This window comes from Sturnira hondurensis, unplaced genomic scaffold, assembly GCF_014824575.4.
Source record: "Sturnira hondurensis isolate 20B ecotype Veracruz unplaced genomic scaffold, ASM1482457v3 Scaffold0025484, whole genome shotgun sequence".
Classification (NCBI taxonomy): domain Eukaryota; kingdom Metazoa; phylum Chordata; class Mammalia; order Chiroptera; family Phyllostomidae; genus Sturnira; species Sturnira hondurensis.
Window position 1 is genome coordinate 622864 of NW_028098115.1, and position 15927 is coordinate 638790.

The 15927-nt window shown below is 52.8% G+C and overlaps 2 protein-coding genes across 8 annotated transcripts; one reads left to right on the top strand and one right to left on the bottom strand.

Moving 5' to 3' along the window:
• Positions 1-188: 188 nt before the first annotated feature.
• Positions 189-14313, bottom strand: ZNF219 (zinc finger protein 219). Of its 7 annotated transcripts, none has more exons than XM_037039830.1 (5): positions 14144-14313; positions 3596-3687; positions 1888-3307; positions 1510-1641; positions 189-1262 (listed from the first exon to the last, which is right to left on the bottom strand). In XM_037039830.1, exons 2-5 carry the CDS (start codon positions 3599-3601, stop codon positions 655-657), a joined length of 2166 nt encoding a protein of 721 aa, XP_036895725.1. In that variant the 5' UTR covers positions 3602-3687; positions 14144-14313; the 3' UTR covers positions 189-654. The 7 variants fall into 7 exon arrangements, with proteins under 7 accessions (XP_036895725.1, XP_036895726.1, XP_036895722.1 ...); XM_037039831.1 differs by lacking the exon at positions 14144-14313 and adding an exon at positions 8790-8866; XM_037039827.1 differs by lacking the exon at positions 14144-14313 and adding an exon at positions 8308-8732.
• Positions 10743-13357, top strand: TMEM253 (transmembrane protein 253). The gene is made up of 7 exons (XM_037039834.1): positions 10743-10892; positions 10989-11151; positions 11538-11648; positions 11742-11798; positions 12072-12188; positions 12304-12450; positions 12751-13357. The coding sequence occupies exons 2-7, from the start codon at positions 11044-11046 to the stop codon at positions 12829-12831; spliced, it is 621 nt and encodes a 206-aa protein (XP_036895729.1). The 5' UTR covers positions 10743-10892; positions 10989-11043; the 3' UTR covers positions 12832-13357.
• Positions 14314-15927: the final 1614 nt, after the last annotated feature.

Here is a 15927-nt window from a genome sequence, read left to right on the forward strand (position 1 = left end):
TGTTAGACTCCCCTAGACAGCAGCTATATGCCAATTCCTGCACCCCACCCCGGAGTTTCTGAAGCCAAAGCATGGAGGTAAAATCCAAGATTCTGCATTTCTTATCACACTCTTTGGGCAATAATTAAGTGCCTCTTCCCTGGAGAGAATGGCCCAAGGAGGAGGAAAGGACACAGGCAGACACAATGTCCTGTGCCTCAAGACACCTGTTTATTGGGGACACAACTCTGCAACAGGGATGACAGGAATCGTACCAAAAATAGCGACGTCTACAGGGCCCCTGAAGGGGCTTAGAAGGGTACAGTGCCCCCCACCCCCACCCATTGTACAAAAATAAACTCTCATGCCTATGGACCAGCAAGGACTGGCAGAGCATCTCCTCCAAAGGGCACAACTCTCTCTGCCAACCCTGGGACCCCGTTCTTTGATCCTCACCCCTGCCACTTCTAAGGCACTGTGACTCCCCTGGGCTGAGTGGGTACCACTTGGCCCACCTGCCTATGCCCTCAACACCCTTTACTTCTCTCTGGTCCACCTGGGGCTGGGATATGGGTCCCACTCTGCCCCCTGCTGGATGTTCTACCCAACTACCTCTAGCGCTCCCCCGCTCCTGCGGAGTAAGCTCACTAAACTAATGGCCCCTAAGAGGGTTCCCTACCTTTCTTGCCCTCCCAGCCCCACCTCTCCGGACCTCGACAGCCTGGGGCCCTCCTCCCCTTCCTGCAGAGGAGGACTAGGAGGTGTCTCTCCTGTCGATGCTGATGCTCGGAGGTAGGGCAGGGACGCATCAGCCTGGGGCGGCCTGCGGCCCCGAGCCCGGCGACTGTGGTGCACTTGCAGATGCAAGGCCATGAGCTCGGGAGCTCCAGTGGCAAAGGGGCAAAAGAGGCAACGGTGGAGGGCACCCCCCGGCCCGGCCTCGCCTCCCGGCCCCGCCCGCAGGGACAGGTCCAGGGGTTCGGCCTCACCGCCTCGCCCATTGCGCAGGGTCCTCCCAGGACTGGCGGGTTTCCTACGAGATCCCGGCGCGGTGCCGCTGGAAGGCCGAGGGCTCGAGGTGCCCTCCACCCAAGTCGCAGGCTGCTGAGCCGCCTTGGCTCCAGATGTCTGGGGTAAACACCGCTGGGAAGGGGGTGGCTCCGGTGGTGGCCCAGGGCCAGCCCCACTCCTCTGCTCCCGGTGGTGGCGCTGCAGGTGATACTTAAGCGAGCCTGATTGGGTGCCAGCGTAGTCACAGTGCGGACACTTGTAGGGGCGTTCGCCTGGGGAGAGAAGAGTGCTATCAGGTCAGTCACGGGCACTGCCCACCCTCACCCGCCTTTTGCTCAACATACAGACTTCCTTTAGACTGCGAGAAAAACTGCCTCTCCCACCCCCTCAGATGTATTAAAGGGGGGTTTCCCAACACCCTAATCTTGGCCAGTCTGAAGGCTGCCAAGAGTCATCTGCAACCCCCTCACCGCTTTCTACCCTCCAGTACCCTCCCTACCCTGGAAGCTACCCCCTCACCTGTGTGTACTCGCAGGTGCACTTTGAGGTGATGCGCTGAGCGGAAAGATTTTCCGCAGAAGGGACAATCTTTGCCAGTGGCCCCCCGGCTCCCTTCAGACCGGGTCCCTCCAACTAACAGCCCATTCTCTTCTGCAATACACACATTAAGGGAAATCAGAGGGACCCATTGTCCTAACCCTACAGAACCATGCATCCACACACCTCCCCCACCTCCCCTCAGGGTACCGAAGGAAACAACATGCTTGGAGAAATGAGGGGCTGGCTTTGATGTGAGTTGAACTGGTGCCCTGGGTGACCCTTTTTAAAACGAGGGGACAAGAGCATTGTGGTGGCATTAGAGTGAGCAATCTCAGAAACAGGAGACCCCTTACATACCCTGTGCGGCAGTGGACCTTGCCTGGGCCCCCGAAGCAGGTGCAGAGTGGCCCGTCCCCTCCCCTGGGCGCGGGTGCAGTGAAGCCAGAGGGCCTAGCGCCCGGTTTCGGGCCCAGGTATCCTCCTCAGACTCCACAACCTCCTCTTCTTCCTCGGGCTCTTCGGCACGGTGCCGGCGAGCCCGTGCCGGGAGAGCAGAGGGCAAGGGGCGGAAGCCTCCGAAACTGCGGCCAGCCCCAGGCTCAGCACCCTCACCATTGGGCCGGGGTTCACCAGCTCGCAAGCTCAGGTAGCCCAGCAGGCTTGCAGGCTCACGGCGCTCAGCTGGGGTGGGTGCTGGGGCCAAGAGGAGTGTGGGGCCCAGTGGCTCATAGGCCAGCAGGCCCAGGTCAGGAGGCTGGGGAGCCCGGGCAGACCCAGATCCAGGCCCTGGGGCACGCATTGGGCCCAGCTTGCTGGCATGCACCTTCATGTGGTTCTTAAGGAACCAGGGCTCCTTGAAGCAACGGCCACACACAGGACACGCGTGATCGAAGGAGGCCTTGTGCTTGCGCATGTGGCCCTTGAGAAACCAGGACTGCGTGAAGCTCTGACCACACACTTGACAACGGAACTCTGGAGGCGCAGGGGGCTCCTCAGGAGTGGCAGGAGCAGGGGCGGGGGTTGCCTCACGTTCGGGCTCCGGCTCAGGATCTGGCTCCGGTTGGGGGACTGATCTGGGTTCAGGTTTGGGTGGAGGCTGAGGCTGGGGGACAGCCGAGGTGGCCGCCAGAGGGCGATCAGGAGCTCCGTGGGCCGTCAGGTTGTGGTGCAGCAGCTCCTCCTCCTGGCTGGAGCCGAAACTACATAGGCCGCATTTCCAAGGCCTGTGTAGGATGTGCATGTGGCGTTCCAGCTCCGCTGCGGTGCGAAACTTGCCTTTGCAGAAGGGGCAACGGAAGGCGGATGACGAGGGAGCCTGGGGAGGTGCCAGGCCCTCGGTGGCAGGGGTGGCCTGCAGGCCCCCTGAGCTTCGGGATCTCCCTAACCGGGCCTCACGCAGCAGCGCACGCTCCTCCAATTCTAGCAACAGGCGTGCGGCGGGGCTGCGCGGGCGCTCGGGCTGGTGCGTGCGCAGGTGCGAGCGCAACAGAGCCCGCTGCGCAGCACGGTGGCCGCAGTGTGGGCACTGGAAGGCCTGGGCGCCTGGGTGCGCCCGCAGGTGCAAAGCCAGGATGGAATTGAAGCGGAAGCGCTTCCCGCATACAGGGCAGGGAAAGCGCCTTTCGCCAGCGCGACTCTCGGGCCAGCCCACCGCTCCCATTCCCGGAGACCCTGTGCTAAGGCCTGGCCCGTTGGAGTAGCGCTGCAGATCCAGTTCGCCCTCGAAGGCCGGCGGTGAAGGCGTTAAATGGCCGCCCAGGGCGCGGGGACGTGAGCCCTGTGGAGAAAGATGTATATGGAGCAAAGGGTGGAAAAAGGAGAGTTGGTTGGGTAAGAAGGGCATGGAGAGCTGGAAGAGCACAAGGGAGGGTGTGCTGGGTGGGGCCTGAACCAGGTACACCGGATACCCTTCCCATTCATATTGGAGAAGATGGAGGATGACTGGGAACTGAGCTGACAAGGTCATGGAGATAACATCACAATGGCAGGTCAGAAGGAGAGAAAGGGAGGGAGGGGAGGGAGCATAACTGCAGGTATTTGTAGGTTCAGGCCAAGTTTCACTCACCTCCATGGACCCCCTTCACATTCTTTGGTTCTGGGGAGTGCAGGGAAGAGGAGGAGGAAAAGTTGCTAGTGAAGGCAACAGGTGCTGAAGAGCTAAAGCAAGAGAGATAGATTTGAAAGAAAAGATAAGTCCTGATGTTCAGCAATGGAAAGAGTCACCCCAAATTCGAGACTCAGCACCCTGGACCCCTGAAACCTATCCCTTCTTCCTCCTTGCATCCCGAGGCAGGAGGGGGCTGCTGTCTTCAAAACTTACACTCCTTGATTTGCCAACCCCCAAGACTCCATGAGAACACAAATTTCTCCCTCCAAAAACGTCTTAAATGCCTGGTCCAGAACTACCACTATCACCACCCCCTGATGTTGGGGGAAGACCATCACAGTACAGCCCTCTCTCATTTAGATTGGGGCTGTGCAGCTTGATAAGCAAATGGTGGGACCGTTGCTCTCAGACACCTCACTGACCAGCCAGCCAAACATCCTTCCTTTGCTCCACAGTCCTTCCTTTTGCTCTTACCCTGTCTTTCTGTCTTCCCCCCTCATTCTCCCTCCCTCCGCCTGGATTCCTGATCCATTCATTTCCATTCATTACAGAGACTCATTCATGCATGGGAGAGAAACACCTCCCAGCAGCAGCAGTCTGGAGACAGACAGAGGGGGAGGGGCACAAAGGGGGAGAGAGCCACAGGGAGAGGGAATGAAGAGAGAGTTGGGGGAGGAGTGGAAGTTAAGGGGCGCTGCTGGCCTGGGGAAGGGGTTAAAAACTCCAAATACCGGATAGGATTCATCCCCGTGTTTCAAACCTTGGAGCCTGCAGTTTGATGGGGCATCTCAGCCCCTTTGTCCAGAGCTGTTCCGAAGCAGGCTTTCCTCCTCTCTGCAGGGGAGAGGCTCCCTCACACAAGAGGAGGATTACACTGGCTCTGAGCTCAAGAGGCTGGAGTGAGGGACGGGGGGCGGGGCTGGGCCATCTGCACAGATAGGAGCTCAGTACATGCTCTGAGCAGAAAAGGGTTAAAATTCTCCAGGCTAAAATTCCCTGGGCCTGGGATGTGCAGAGCTCCAGTTCTGAGGAAGAAGAGCACTGAAAAGAAGAGGGCTGGAGGGGTGGGGGGCTGCACTCCTGATTCTAAGCTGCAGAGGTTAGCATTAGGACTTAAAAGCAATCTCAGAATTAAGATTCATGGAGATAGGCCTAGGAGGATGACTGGAAGTTGGTCAGTATACCTTCCTGCTTACATATAGAATTTTATCTGCTCAAGGCTAGACAAATGTGGAATGAATATATATTTATTTATTTATATTTATATTTTGGCCTGACATAGAAAAAATATTTGAGATACAAAGAACTTCCATACATTAGGCACGAAGTGGGATACTGAGAAAGAAAAGGACTCAAGCATTACTTTGCTTAAGGATCTTTAATGGGTGAGAATTGGGCCAGAAGTCAGCCCTGCTTATCAGCAAGGAAAAGAGGCTCTGGAAGTCCGAGGCTTCTCTAATTTTTGGTATTTAGTGGATGTGCTGAAACTCCAAGAACGGGCAGGTACCTGTCATGTGTGGAATCTGGGTTATGGAAATTTTATTAACAGGAGGTTAATTAAGAAAGTGTCCTTGTCCAAGGGTCACTAAACAACCTCCACCACACTTTTAATATTTGTATTTCTGTAGCTCCAAATTAGGGCATCCACCCTCATCTTCTGGATTCTCCAAATCCCTTTTCTGAGATCAAGAGCCTAGCCAGGCTCAAGAAAGGGGGAGAGTATTGGTATCAAGAAAGATGTAGAATAGGACTGAGGGGTACAAGGCTATTGTGGGACCAGTCTGACCATTAATAGCTCTACAACCTTCAGTAAATCACTTAACATCCCAGCTTACTTGTCAGTAAAATAAGGGGGTTGGACTAATTTATACGGATGGTCCCTTCCAGCTCAAAAGCTTTGTAGTTCCAAATCACAGGACTCTTCTGGACCCCAGATAGAAGTTAAAACAAATGGTCATCCCTTCAGTACCATGGAGAGTGCAGTGGGCTACCAGAGGAGCCACTGTGGCTACCTCAATACCATAGATAAAGGTACTAAGTGCTAGAGGGGCCGCATTTGGTATTTTAGCACCACAGTTAAGGCACTGAGAAAAGCGAGAGGGTTTTTTTTTAATTCCTTTCTGGGAGCCAAGGGGGAGTGGGGGTGGAACAGTGGTACCAGAGGGATTATTTTTGCCTTTTGGATGACACTGAAAATAGATAGATGTAACAGAAAATAGATGTAACTAGAAGAATTTTAATTAGCTATAAGGAGTGTCCTGACAGTTACAGTTTGTACATCCTGGAATGAGTGAGTGAGGCATCATATTTGGGTCCATCACATTCTGTTGCTCTCCTGGGGATTCCCGGAACATCCTGGTGTACAGCCAATCTGGTATATTCAGAGGAAGCAGATGGTGGGGGAGGAGGGGGGGAGGCTGGGAATACTGCATGGTCATAGCTGACTAACCTACAGGCACATACTCTGATTCTAAGAAGATTCTAGGGCCCCTGAAACTGCCTGTAGGATAGTAAACAAAATGCTTCAGGGGAAGTTGATCTCATATCCAAGGCAAGTAAAGTAGAAATAAGGCAAATCTTCCCCCCGCACCAACCCCAAAATCTGCTTTGCACATGGCAGTTTCTAGGATAAAAATACAGTGATATACAAAAAGACCCAAACTGAAGCTGTATTCCTAAACAGGAAAACTTTCCCCAAAAGGTGTCTTCAAATCAGTAAAACCCACCAAGAGACCCTCTAGGTGCAATCAAGATCTTCTGAATTACCTCCACATCAAACCAGGTCTTGGGCGTCTGATCCCATGAGTTTTTCTCAAAAAGAGAAAGCACTGACAGGGCCCGAGATTCTGTGAACTGTTTTAGAACTCAGGTCATCCATGTATTGCCTGTGGGCAATTATCAAGAGTTGATAATTCTATAGTTTCCTATAGTCAGGCCCTAAATGCCATCCACGAGAGTTGGCCAGACAGTAGCACTGACCTACTTTCCTCACCCACTGGGAGTCAGGGGTTATCTTGCCCTTATTTGGGTTCTATAGGGATGCAAGGCCAGCGAAAGGGATCAGAAGTCTATCCAAAGCAATAGGCCAAGTACTTGTTTGTGCTAGGAGACCTGGTGGGGGAAGGGGTATGGACCACCAACCCATACTAGATAGGACAGAATGGAAGGCTTGGTGAGAAGACTCTTAGAAACAACAGGGACAAGTACATAGAAATGTCTGCTGAGCAGAGTACCATGAAGATTGTCCCTCAAAGCTTGTGGTTCAATAGTTTTTAGGATCAGACTGGAAGAGGCAAGGGTTCAGCACTTCTGAGGTGTACTGTGACTAGGCATCTGTCACTGATCATTTCTAATACTTGATGTTTTTCCCTCTGTTGAGGATACTACACCTCCACAAATCCTCTAGCAATTATGGTTAACACTGCACTAGATGGGGTTAAAAGGAAAAGGAGCTTTCTTAGGTGGTCTACAGTCAAAACTACCCTTTATCACACAGACATGCCAGTAGTTCATTTTAATAGTCTCCTCTCCATGGTCCTCTGAACCCAACTGCTCAGGCAGCTCCTCCAATTGACCTGATCACAGCTTGCCCACCTTTTACATTGAGTTTTTGGTAAGGCCTCTGTCCCTCCATCCTCACTTCCCTGAGCTGGTGGCATGGAATCTCAGTCATGGACTCCAGCAGACAAGAGGAAGGTACACCTGCTCACCTACTGCCACCCACCATAGTTAATCTTATTCCAGAGACATGTCCCAACTTGACCCCTCTTCTGAAAGTTCTAGATTTGGGGGAGGGGGCATATAGCCAGCCCTAAGTCCCCTTAACAGGAACTGACCCTAGAAAGGTCAGAGTCTTAGCACCCATATGGGCCTCAGTCCTGCCTGGATTAGGGGGTGGAGGGTGGGCAGGAGAGCCTCTGGGAAAATCCACCTCCCACAAGTAGACTGGCAAACAGAGCGGGACCTGTGATCCTGCACAAGAGGTTCTTCCAGCAGCACCCTAGACCCCTCCCCAGGAAGATAAGCCAGAAGGATGATGGGGGACAGGGTTGGGAGATTGGAAGGCCAGGACTCAGCTACCCAGGCCGGGAGAACAAAAGCTGAGTTGCAGCCGCCTCTGCTGCTGCCGCCGGCCGAGCTCTTTGTGACACTTTGTTTGGGACGCAGAGAGGGAAGCACCCCCCATCCTCTCCCCTCCCCCACCCGGGCTCCCAGAGAGTTTGGGTCCCTTCCCCCTCCTCCATCAGCCCTACCTGGGCCGGGGGGTGGTCATCCACTCTAGCTCACGGTTCCGCCACCCTGCACCCCCAGGGCCCTCGCGACCTGCCTTCGGGCCCCTACAAAGACGCCCGTCTTCGTCCCCCGCGCCCCCCCGCCGCTGGCCTTTCCCCTTTGGTGTCCCTTTTCCCGGCTCCCCTACCTGGCCCCCTCCCGAGAGGCCCCCCTAGCGCTCCAAGATTCTGAGGCCGCAGCCCCCACCCCGCCCCCCCAAGAGCTCTGGGCGAAGTTTGCTTGGGGCCGAGCCGGCGCCCCTCCCCCGCCCCCGCCCCCTGCACCTGCTCCGAGCCCGGCGCGCGGAGTGGGCCCCCCCTCCGGGAGGGGGGGAGGGGGCCGGGGGCGGGGGCCGGGTGGCGGAGGGGGGGCCGGGAGTGGGGGCAGCGGCTACTCACGAGCCCCGGGCGGGCGGCGGCGGAGCGGGCGGCGGCGGCGGCGGCGGCGGCGGGCGGCGGGCCGGCGGCGCGGGCGTCAGCGTTACGTGGGGCCGGGGGAGATGCGCCGGGCCCCGGCCCCCCCGCCCCCGGCCCGGCCCCCGCCCCCTCCCCGGTCCCCCGCCCCCGGCCCTGGCCCGCATTGTGTGCGGCGGGAGGTGGCCCGGCCATTAGCATGCGGGGGGCGGCGCGGCGGCACTGGGAGCCGCGCGGGAGCGGGGCTCTGGCTCCGGGGACTGGGAGCTGGGGACCCCGGGAGCCGGGAGAGGCGGCCGCCAGGGGCGGGGTGCGGGCAGTTTGGAGACGGGGGGCGCTATCGGAGGGAGGGGGATGGGGCGTACAGACGATTCCTACAGAAGACTGGAAGAGATTTTGAAAGGTCATCTCGTCCTTCCCCCAGCCTCCGAGCAGCGCTGCCCCTCCCACCCTAAACCCGGACATACCAGGGAAGGAGTTGGCTCTGCCGCTTTTTCTGCCCCAACATGCACAGACTCGGGAAGTTCTTCCTGGGGTTTTATCTCAAAGCCTCTCCCTACAATTTCTGTCTCTCTTTTGGGGGAGGAGGAGGGGCGATTATAGAGATAATGTCTGCCGTATAAGAAACATTATTAAAGTTACTCCTCGGTCCTTTCTGTTCTTGATAAACAATTCCTACGCCTTCCTCTCAAATTCTATTTTCCATTCCTTAAGTCACTTTAATGGCTCTTCAATACAACAAATATTTACTGAGTGCTTACTAAGTACCAGGCACTGTGCTCAGCGCTTTAGGGGGGATGAAAATTGAGGGGTGGGGGGAGTACCCTCTGAGGAAATTATAATCTACACAGGGGCTACGAATGTGTAAGTAGTATACTCAGATTTATTGAGTGCCGGTTCACATATTTAATAGTATGTAATCCTTACAGTAACACTCTGAGATACAAGTAGTCTGCATTTATAGGAAAGGAACATGAGGCTCAAGAGTTTCTTCTGGCCTGCCAGCTCAGGGATCCTCAGTGCAAGCCCAACATTTCACATTCTGTCAGGCCATGGCCACCAAATAAAGTTCATAGCTGTGGGGGTGGAGGAGGGAGAAGACGCTCAACAGTTCTCTCCCCTTTGTGATCCCCACTCCCCAGGAGAGAACTGACACAATGCTCCAATGAGTGCCAGTCCCAGCACTTAGCAGGGCAGAAGTGGCTGACAAAGAAAGCCACTTTTCTCCCAGTGTATGGCCTGGCAGTAACTCCCAGGGATCTTCTGCTCAGTCTTCTTTCATCATCAATATAATAATGATAATAGCCACTAACATTTATTGAATACTTATATGCCAGGTGTTGGGCTGAGCTGGTTCATATGCACTTTCTCTTTTAATACTCAAGGCAAACCTGTGGTATTGACTTCCCTTTACAGGTAAGAAGACAGAGAGATTAAGGAACTTGCACAAAGTCACCCAGGTAGATCTGGGATTCAAATATAGGTCTGGTTGCCTCCAGACCTCAGGCTCTGCATCAGGATGGACCTTCCCAATTTTTGTTTTCTCGAGTACATATTTGGGCCCAGTTGGTTCTGCTTCTTACTGTAGCAATAAATGTCCCCAGCTTAGCTTCTGAATAAGCCCTTTAGTATATGGACATCAGGCACAACGGTATGACTTCATCAACACCACTAATGGTTACTAAGCACTCACCATGAGTCAACAACCATTCACAGTCATATTATTAGCCTCTGTTTTATCACTGAGTTTGAACAAACAGTGGTTCAAATAGGTTGAATAATGTATTCAAGGTCACACTGCTAGGAAAGTGGTGGAGCTGAGATTTTAGTCCAGGTCAGCCTGGCTTCAATGCAACTCGTATCTCTCAAAAATATTAATTGTTGCAATAGCATCCTTCCCAAGACTGCTCATTTGGGGCTATCTTCTATACATCCCTAGCTGCAGGTTATCACTGAGTCAAAGACAATTCCCACTATAAGCAGGGTACCCCATCCACTTTGTCAGTGTCCCATGCACAGTAACTCCTTGAAGAAAGGAAGGAGAGAGAAGAAACCATTCAGAAAGTGACAGACAGGAAACCAGAAGAATCAAACCTTGCTTGGTCTTGGGACAAAGCTGCAAGTGGTAATGACATGGGAACAATCCAGACAGTAATGTGGGATTTCCCTAGGGAACAGCAAGTAACTTGAGGAGGAAGCCAAAATAAGGAAAAAGATTAGATGAAAATGGCAGGGGGCAGGGGTGTATGGAGGATTGGGGCCCAGGGTAGATGTGTCCATGGGTGAGTGATAAGAAGAGGAACCCACAATGGACAGAGATGGGGGAAACAAGAACAGAGCCAGGCAGAGCTGGGTATCTTGTGGAGTGAACAGAAGGAGCTGGTATCTACCACCTATGGCGAACTCCCTGGATCCTTAGGCCCTCACAGAGACCTTTGCCCCACCACACCCCAGCCCTGGTAGCCTGTGTCTGCCAGGACAAGTTTGTTGTCTGCTCTGAGCTACCAGTCCTGCCAGGGGCACCAGGCCCAACTAGGTCCCATCCTTTTGGAGTAGCTGCTTCAGAGTAGGTAGGTGAGAAGCCCTGAGCCTCAACTCCCTGGATATTAGAAGCAAGCAGAGGGGTAGCTGAAATAGATGTTCCTGCTTGACCTGTCTCCTGATAGGTGCCGTAATGCACTATTCCCAGGAAAGCACCGAGCCTCAGTAATCAAGGGAGCCATGGAAGACAGAAGCAGTCAACAAGAGCAGAAGACACCCAGCCCTCGTCTGGAAAAGCTACGGCACTGGACAAGGCACAAGCAGAGTGGGCACCTCTTGGTGCTGGCGGTAAGTCCAGGATGCCCCAACCCAAACCTCAGCATAACCACTTGTACCCTAATTTAATTCCATACATGTGTTGTGGACACCTACCATGTGTTTGAAACTGCTAGACTTTGAGAGGGAGGAGGGTGGAGGAGGTATAGAATAAATAAGGCAAACCCTTAATCTACAAGTAATTTCCATCACGTAAGAAAAATACATAGGTAAGTAACTAAACTATGACATGAGGTAGAACAAATTAAATGATATCCCCTCCTTCACTGCCTTTGGTTGACTACTTTACGCCATCAGGCATTCCTGCCAATGGTTTGTCTCTGGAAGAGGAGGGTGTTGGGAGGAGGGCAGGGAATCCTTTACAGTTCCTCTTAAACCACCCTGCATTCGGCCTCCAGATGAGCCAACTATGGCTGGCAGTGGCTGTGGTGCCTGTTGCTGTCTCACTTGCCTGTCTGAGCTCTGCTTGTCACATGGTCACAGCACTGCCCCTAGGACCGGGAGCATTGGTAAGACCCACCATACCAGAGGTCAGAAGGAAGATCTTGGCGGCCCTTCACTAATGGAGCCAGAGCTCAACTCTTGCCTTTCTCAACATCCAGGGTTTCGTCACTGGAACTGTTACCCTTGAGCTGCGCAGAGCACCTCGCCTTTGGAAGGTGAGCAGGAAAGAGAATTCAGTACTATTCTCCCACCCAAAGCACACATACCTCAACCCACAAAGTGGTCCTCTAAGCTAATCCAGTCAGCTCTCTACCTCTGATTGTCCTAAAAGACTGAGGACAGAAAGCAAAAACAACCTTGGAGGGTTGATGGCCCTGTTAGGAGGTGGAAGAATAAGAGTTGAGTTTTGTTTTGGGGTAGGTGCAGGCTGGGCTTAGGGTTGCAGTGAGTCCCCTAAACTAGGCAGGGCTGAACTGGCTCACTGGCAGGTGCGGGCCATGATGATATTGAACACCTTCAATCTGATCTTTGGCCTCGTTGTGGTGATGGTTGAGGTGATGAAGACAGCCTTGGGGACTGCTGTAACTGTTTCCTCTAAGGTCCAGGTGAGTAAAGGAGAAGGTGGGCAGATGAGGAGGCAAGAGGAGATGGAGAGGAATAAGGACAGGGGCAGACAAGTGCTGGGTTCCCCGTAACATCCTCAGCCCTGTCTACCTGCAGCTGGATGGATTGCTGGTGCTGGAGCTCAGTGCTGAGGCCTTCACCCTAGGAGGAGTGCTGGTCTCAGCACATTCCCTATTCCTGCTGACCCAGAGGAAGCCAGGATGCTGCAGGAGACAGAGTCTGCACTACCAGGAACTGCAGGAGGTACTGAGGGCAAGGAGGAAAGTATGGAGCTCATTTTTTTCAATGGCTATTCTGGCCAATGGCACTTAAGGATGGAAAGCAAAGGGTCCTAACCTCAAGCTGATCGGTTTCTGACTTTGGACGTTCCTCTCCTAGTGGTGGGTAAGAGGGAATTGGGTTATCTAAGTGGCTGGGGTTAGAATGTGGGAGACCCTTAGGAAGCTGCCTCAATAATGGAAGGGCTATGAGAACACAAGAAAAAATCAGAGAGGAGGAGGAACTCCTGCTTTCTCACACCTCACACCTCTCTCTGGTTTTCAGGGTCCCTCTGAGTTGGAGGAAGTTACTGATTTGGAGAATGGTTCCACGGCGGCTAGCACAGCAAACCGAACAACTGAATGAGCGGATGAGCTGGTAAGGGCAGCAGATGGGTGCTGCTCTTCTACCCCGTGGGAGCGTTCTCCAGACCCTCCTGCACCCCGCCCCACCAAATTCAGAAGCTAGATGGAGTCCCCTGAAATCTACATGAAGTCTAGTGGAATACCTTCAATTTCCACTCAGACTAGGACAATTTCTCTTCTAGGGGAAGCTATACCTAGACCAGATTCTTCTCTCACCTCAGCGCCCTGAAAAGCTGCCCCCCTGCGGGGCATCCCTAAGCCAACTTTCAGCTTCCTCCCTTCCATTCTTACCCACCTCCTCCCCACACGGATTCGTGTCTTCCTCATCTCACTATTTCCCCTTTCCACTTTTTATCATCCCATCCACTCCAAGCCGGAGTTCCCGGACACGCCCACTCTCTGAAATCAATCCCTGGGTGTTTCGCTTTCTCCCTCTGACCCGGTTCCTTTCTTACATCATCGAAGACTACAAGTCCCGTGATGCGCCGCTACCCCCGTGGCCTGCTGGGAAATAAAGAACCTTTTCTTTGCGGTGAGGGCGCTGTGCATCTGCTGAGTGACACGAGGCGCTGAAAGTCCGGGCCTAGCCCAGTTTCCTCGGACGCGACCACTGGCCCCGCGTTCAGGGAGGAGCCGGGCGGGTTATTCTGAAAGGGGGCGCCGCTACCCCAACCACGGCAACTGAGAGCTGACTCTTGGGGCCACGTTCCTCTCTCTGGCAGCTTCGGAAACCGGTAGGGGTTGGGGGATGGCCCTCGGCAAAGCGGGAGTTCCCCAGATGCTGTCTCCGCGCCCCCTCCCACAGTGCCCAGGTCCAAAGTCCTGAGACTTGGAGCGCGCGCGAGAAAGGGGTTGGAGATGATGAGTCAGAACCCCGAGCCCTTCACGCCCTCCTCCCCTGAGGCCTGGGCGCCTGAGGAGGACCGGCTGGCCGGGCAGACGAGTGGACGGAGCAGAAAGAACGAGGGACGTGGCAATCCAACCTACGACTTTCCCGCCTTTGCGAGCACGCGGTGTAACGAGCCCGCGCTGCCGCCACCCCTTCTCGCCAAGGCGGGAGCAGGACTGCGCAGGCTCATCCTCTCGGCTGCCCAACCGACCTTTGATCCCGCCAGTGGTCCGGTTGCTGAAGCTCTGGTTGCGCTCAACCCCCCACTGTTTATGACCTTTGCAAGTGTGCAAAGATGACAAGCATATGTGGGTTTGAGAAAAGCCCAGGAAAACTGAGAGGCCCAATAGTACTAAGCAGAGCAGCTTATTAGTCGCTAGAGAAACTAGAAATTGACCAGAGCTGGAGTACTAAAAGAACTCACCCCAAATTCACATAGTGCCCAGGATGGGTGTGCGCATCACACTCATTTTTGTTTCCACTTGAGAAGGCTTCTTTCCCTTAGAGATTGCTGCTTCTCCGGACTTAGCCAAGCCCAGACACCAGTGAGGAAAGAGCGCAGCCTGGCTGCCTTGCCCTAACATTGCAGTGGTGCCAGCGGCAACTCCTTTCTGATTGTGACACCTTGGGAGTGGTAATAGTCGCCCTATGACAAGGTTATATGAATACTAGTGGGTGGGGATAGTTCTGGGATTAGGCTTTGGAATGGAGAAAACAAGATCTGGACCTCCCTCTTCTCCTCCCAATCTAACTGCCAGACTACTGGAAAGCTCATGTGTGAAGATTCACAAAATAATTTTTTTCTTAAGTCAGAAGGTGTTGGTAGGTGAGTAAGCTGGGGGTAAAAAAATCAACAGTTCACTCTCACTGTCTTCCAGATAAGAACTACAGCTTTTAGTGAATTGATCAGAAGTGTAGGAATTGCATCCTAGTTCTTGGAGAAGTTCAATGACAAATAAATCGCTGTATTAGTCAAGTTGGGCTAGGCTATGCTGGGATAATAGTGCCAAAACCGCAACGGCTTAAAATCACAAAGGTTTCTCTCTCACACTACATGTTTAGAGCAGTCTGGCAGGAGCTTCTGCTCATTGTAAGTTACTCAGTTACCCAAGCAGATGGATCTCCATTTTGAGATCCTGCCATGTCACCATGAAGCTTAGAATTTCCCCTTCTCCAAGCATGAAGAATTGTTCATGAGCTCTTAAATGCTTCTGTCTCAAAGGGACAAATAACTCTTCCACTCACACTTTATTGGCCAAAGTAAGTCATATAGCCACATCCAACCTCAAGACATCTAGAAGGGCAGTCTTTTCATACTTGTGTAACAAGAAGAGAAGCTGAAATACTCATTAAAAGAAAGAGTTAATCATTTGCACTGATTCTTGAACAGCATAACAGTTGGAACTCATCTATTCTAGCAGTTATGCCCATACCTGCTTCCTTGGTTTTGTTCTGTGAACCAAAAGTGAAGTTCTCAATAGAGTCCTCCCCAAAATGGACAAAACTGATTAGGACATTTGGATTCTGGTTTTGTTGTGTAAATTTGGGCAAGTCAAACCTCTCTGAACTATACTTTGCTTGCATCGAGATGATAATCCTAGCATTTAACTTCTCAACCTTACTGGAGTATCAAGGCTAAAATAAAATCATATATAGAAAATAATTTGAAACTATAAATCACTTCAGAGGTGGGAAATAAATTGCCTATAGAGATGAGGAGTAGTGTGCATGAGTGAAACAGATAGGGTATTAAAGATAGGGAGTGGTGGGAACTATCACTAACTGGAAAAGCACACATTGTGTTTAATAACCTTACCCTACTCAACTCCATCCAGGCATGTGCTGTTTGGGACGGTGGGCCTGGTATTGGCATAGTTCCAATTGTCCTGTTAAAGTCAGAAATTCTGACTTTTAAATGTGAAATCTTCTGAATGTATTTATTTATTTATGGAGAGGGGAAGGGAGGGAGAGAGAAAGAGAGAAACATCGATGTGAGAAACATCTATCATTCCTTCTCCTATATTCCCCAACCAGGGGCCATACGCACAACACAGGCATGTGTCCTGAGCAAGGATCAAACTGGCAACCTTTCACTTTGTGGGACAATGCCCAACCAACTGAGGTACACCGGCCAGGGTGAAATCTTCTGATTTTAAAATGTTAATAACCAATTATTTAAAAATTGACCAAATTCAGTCTATAGTTCTT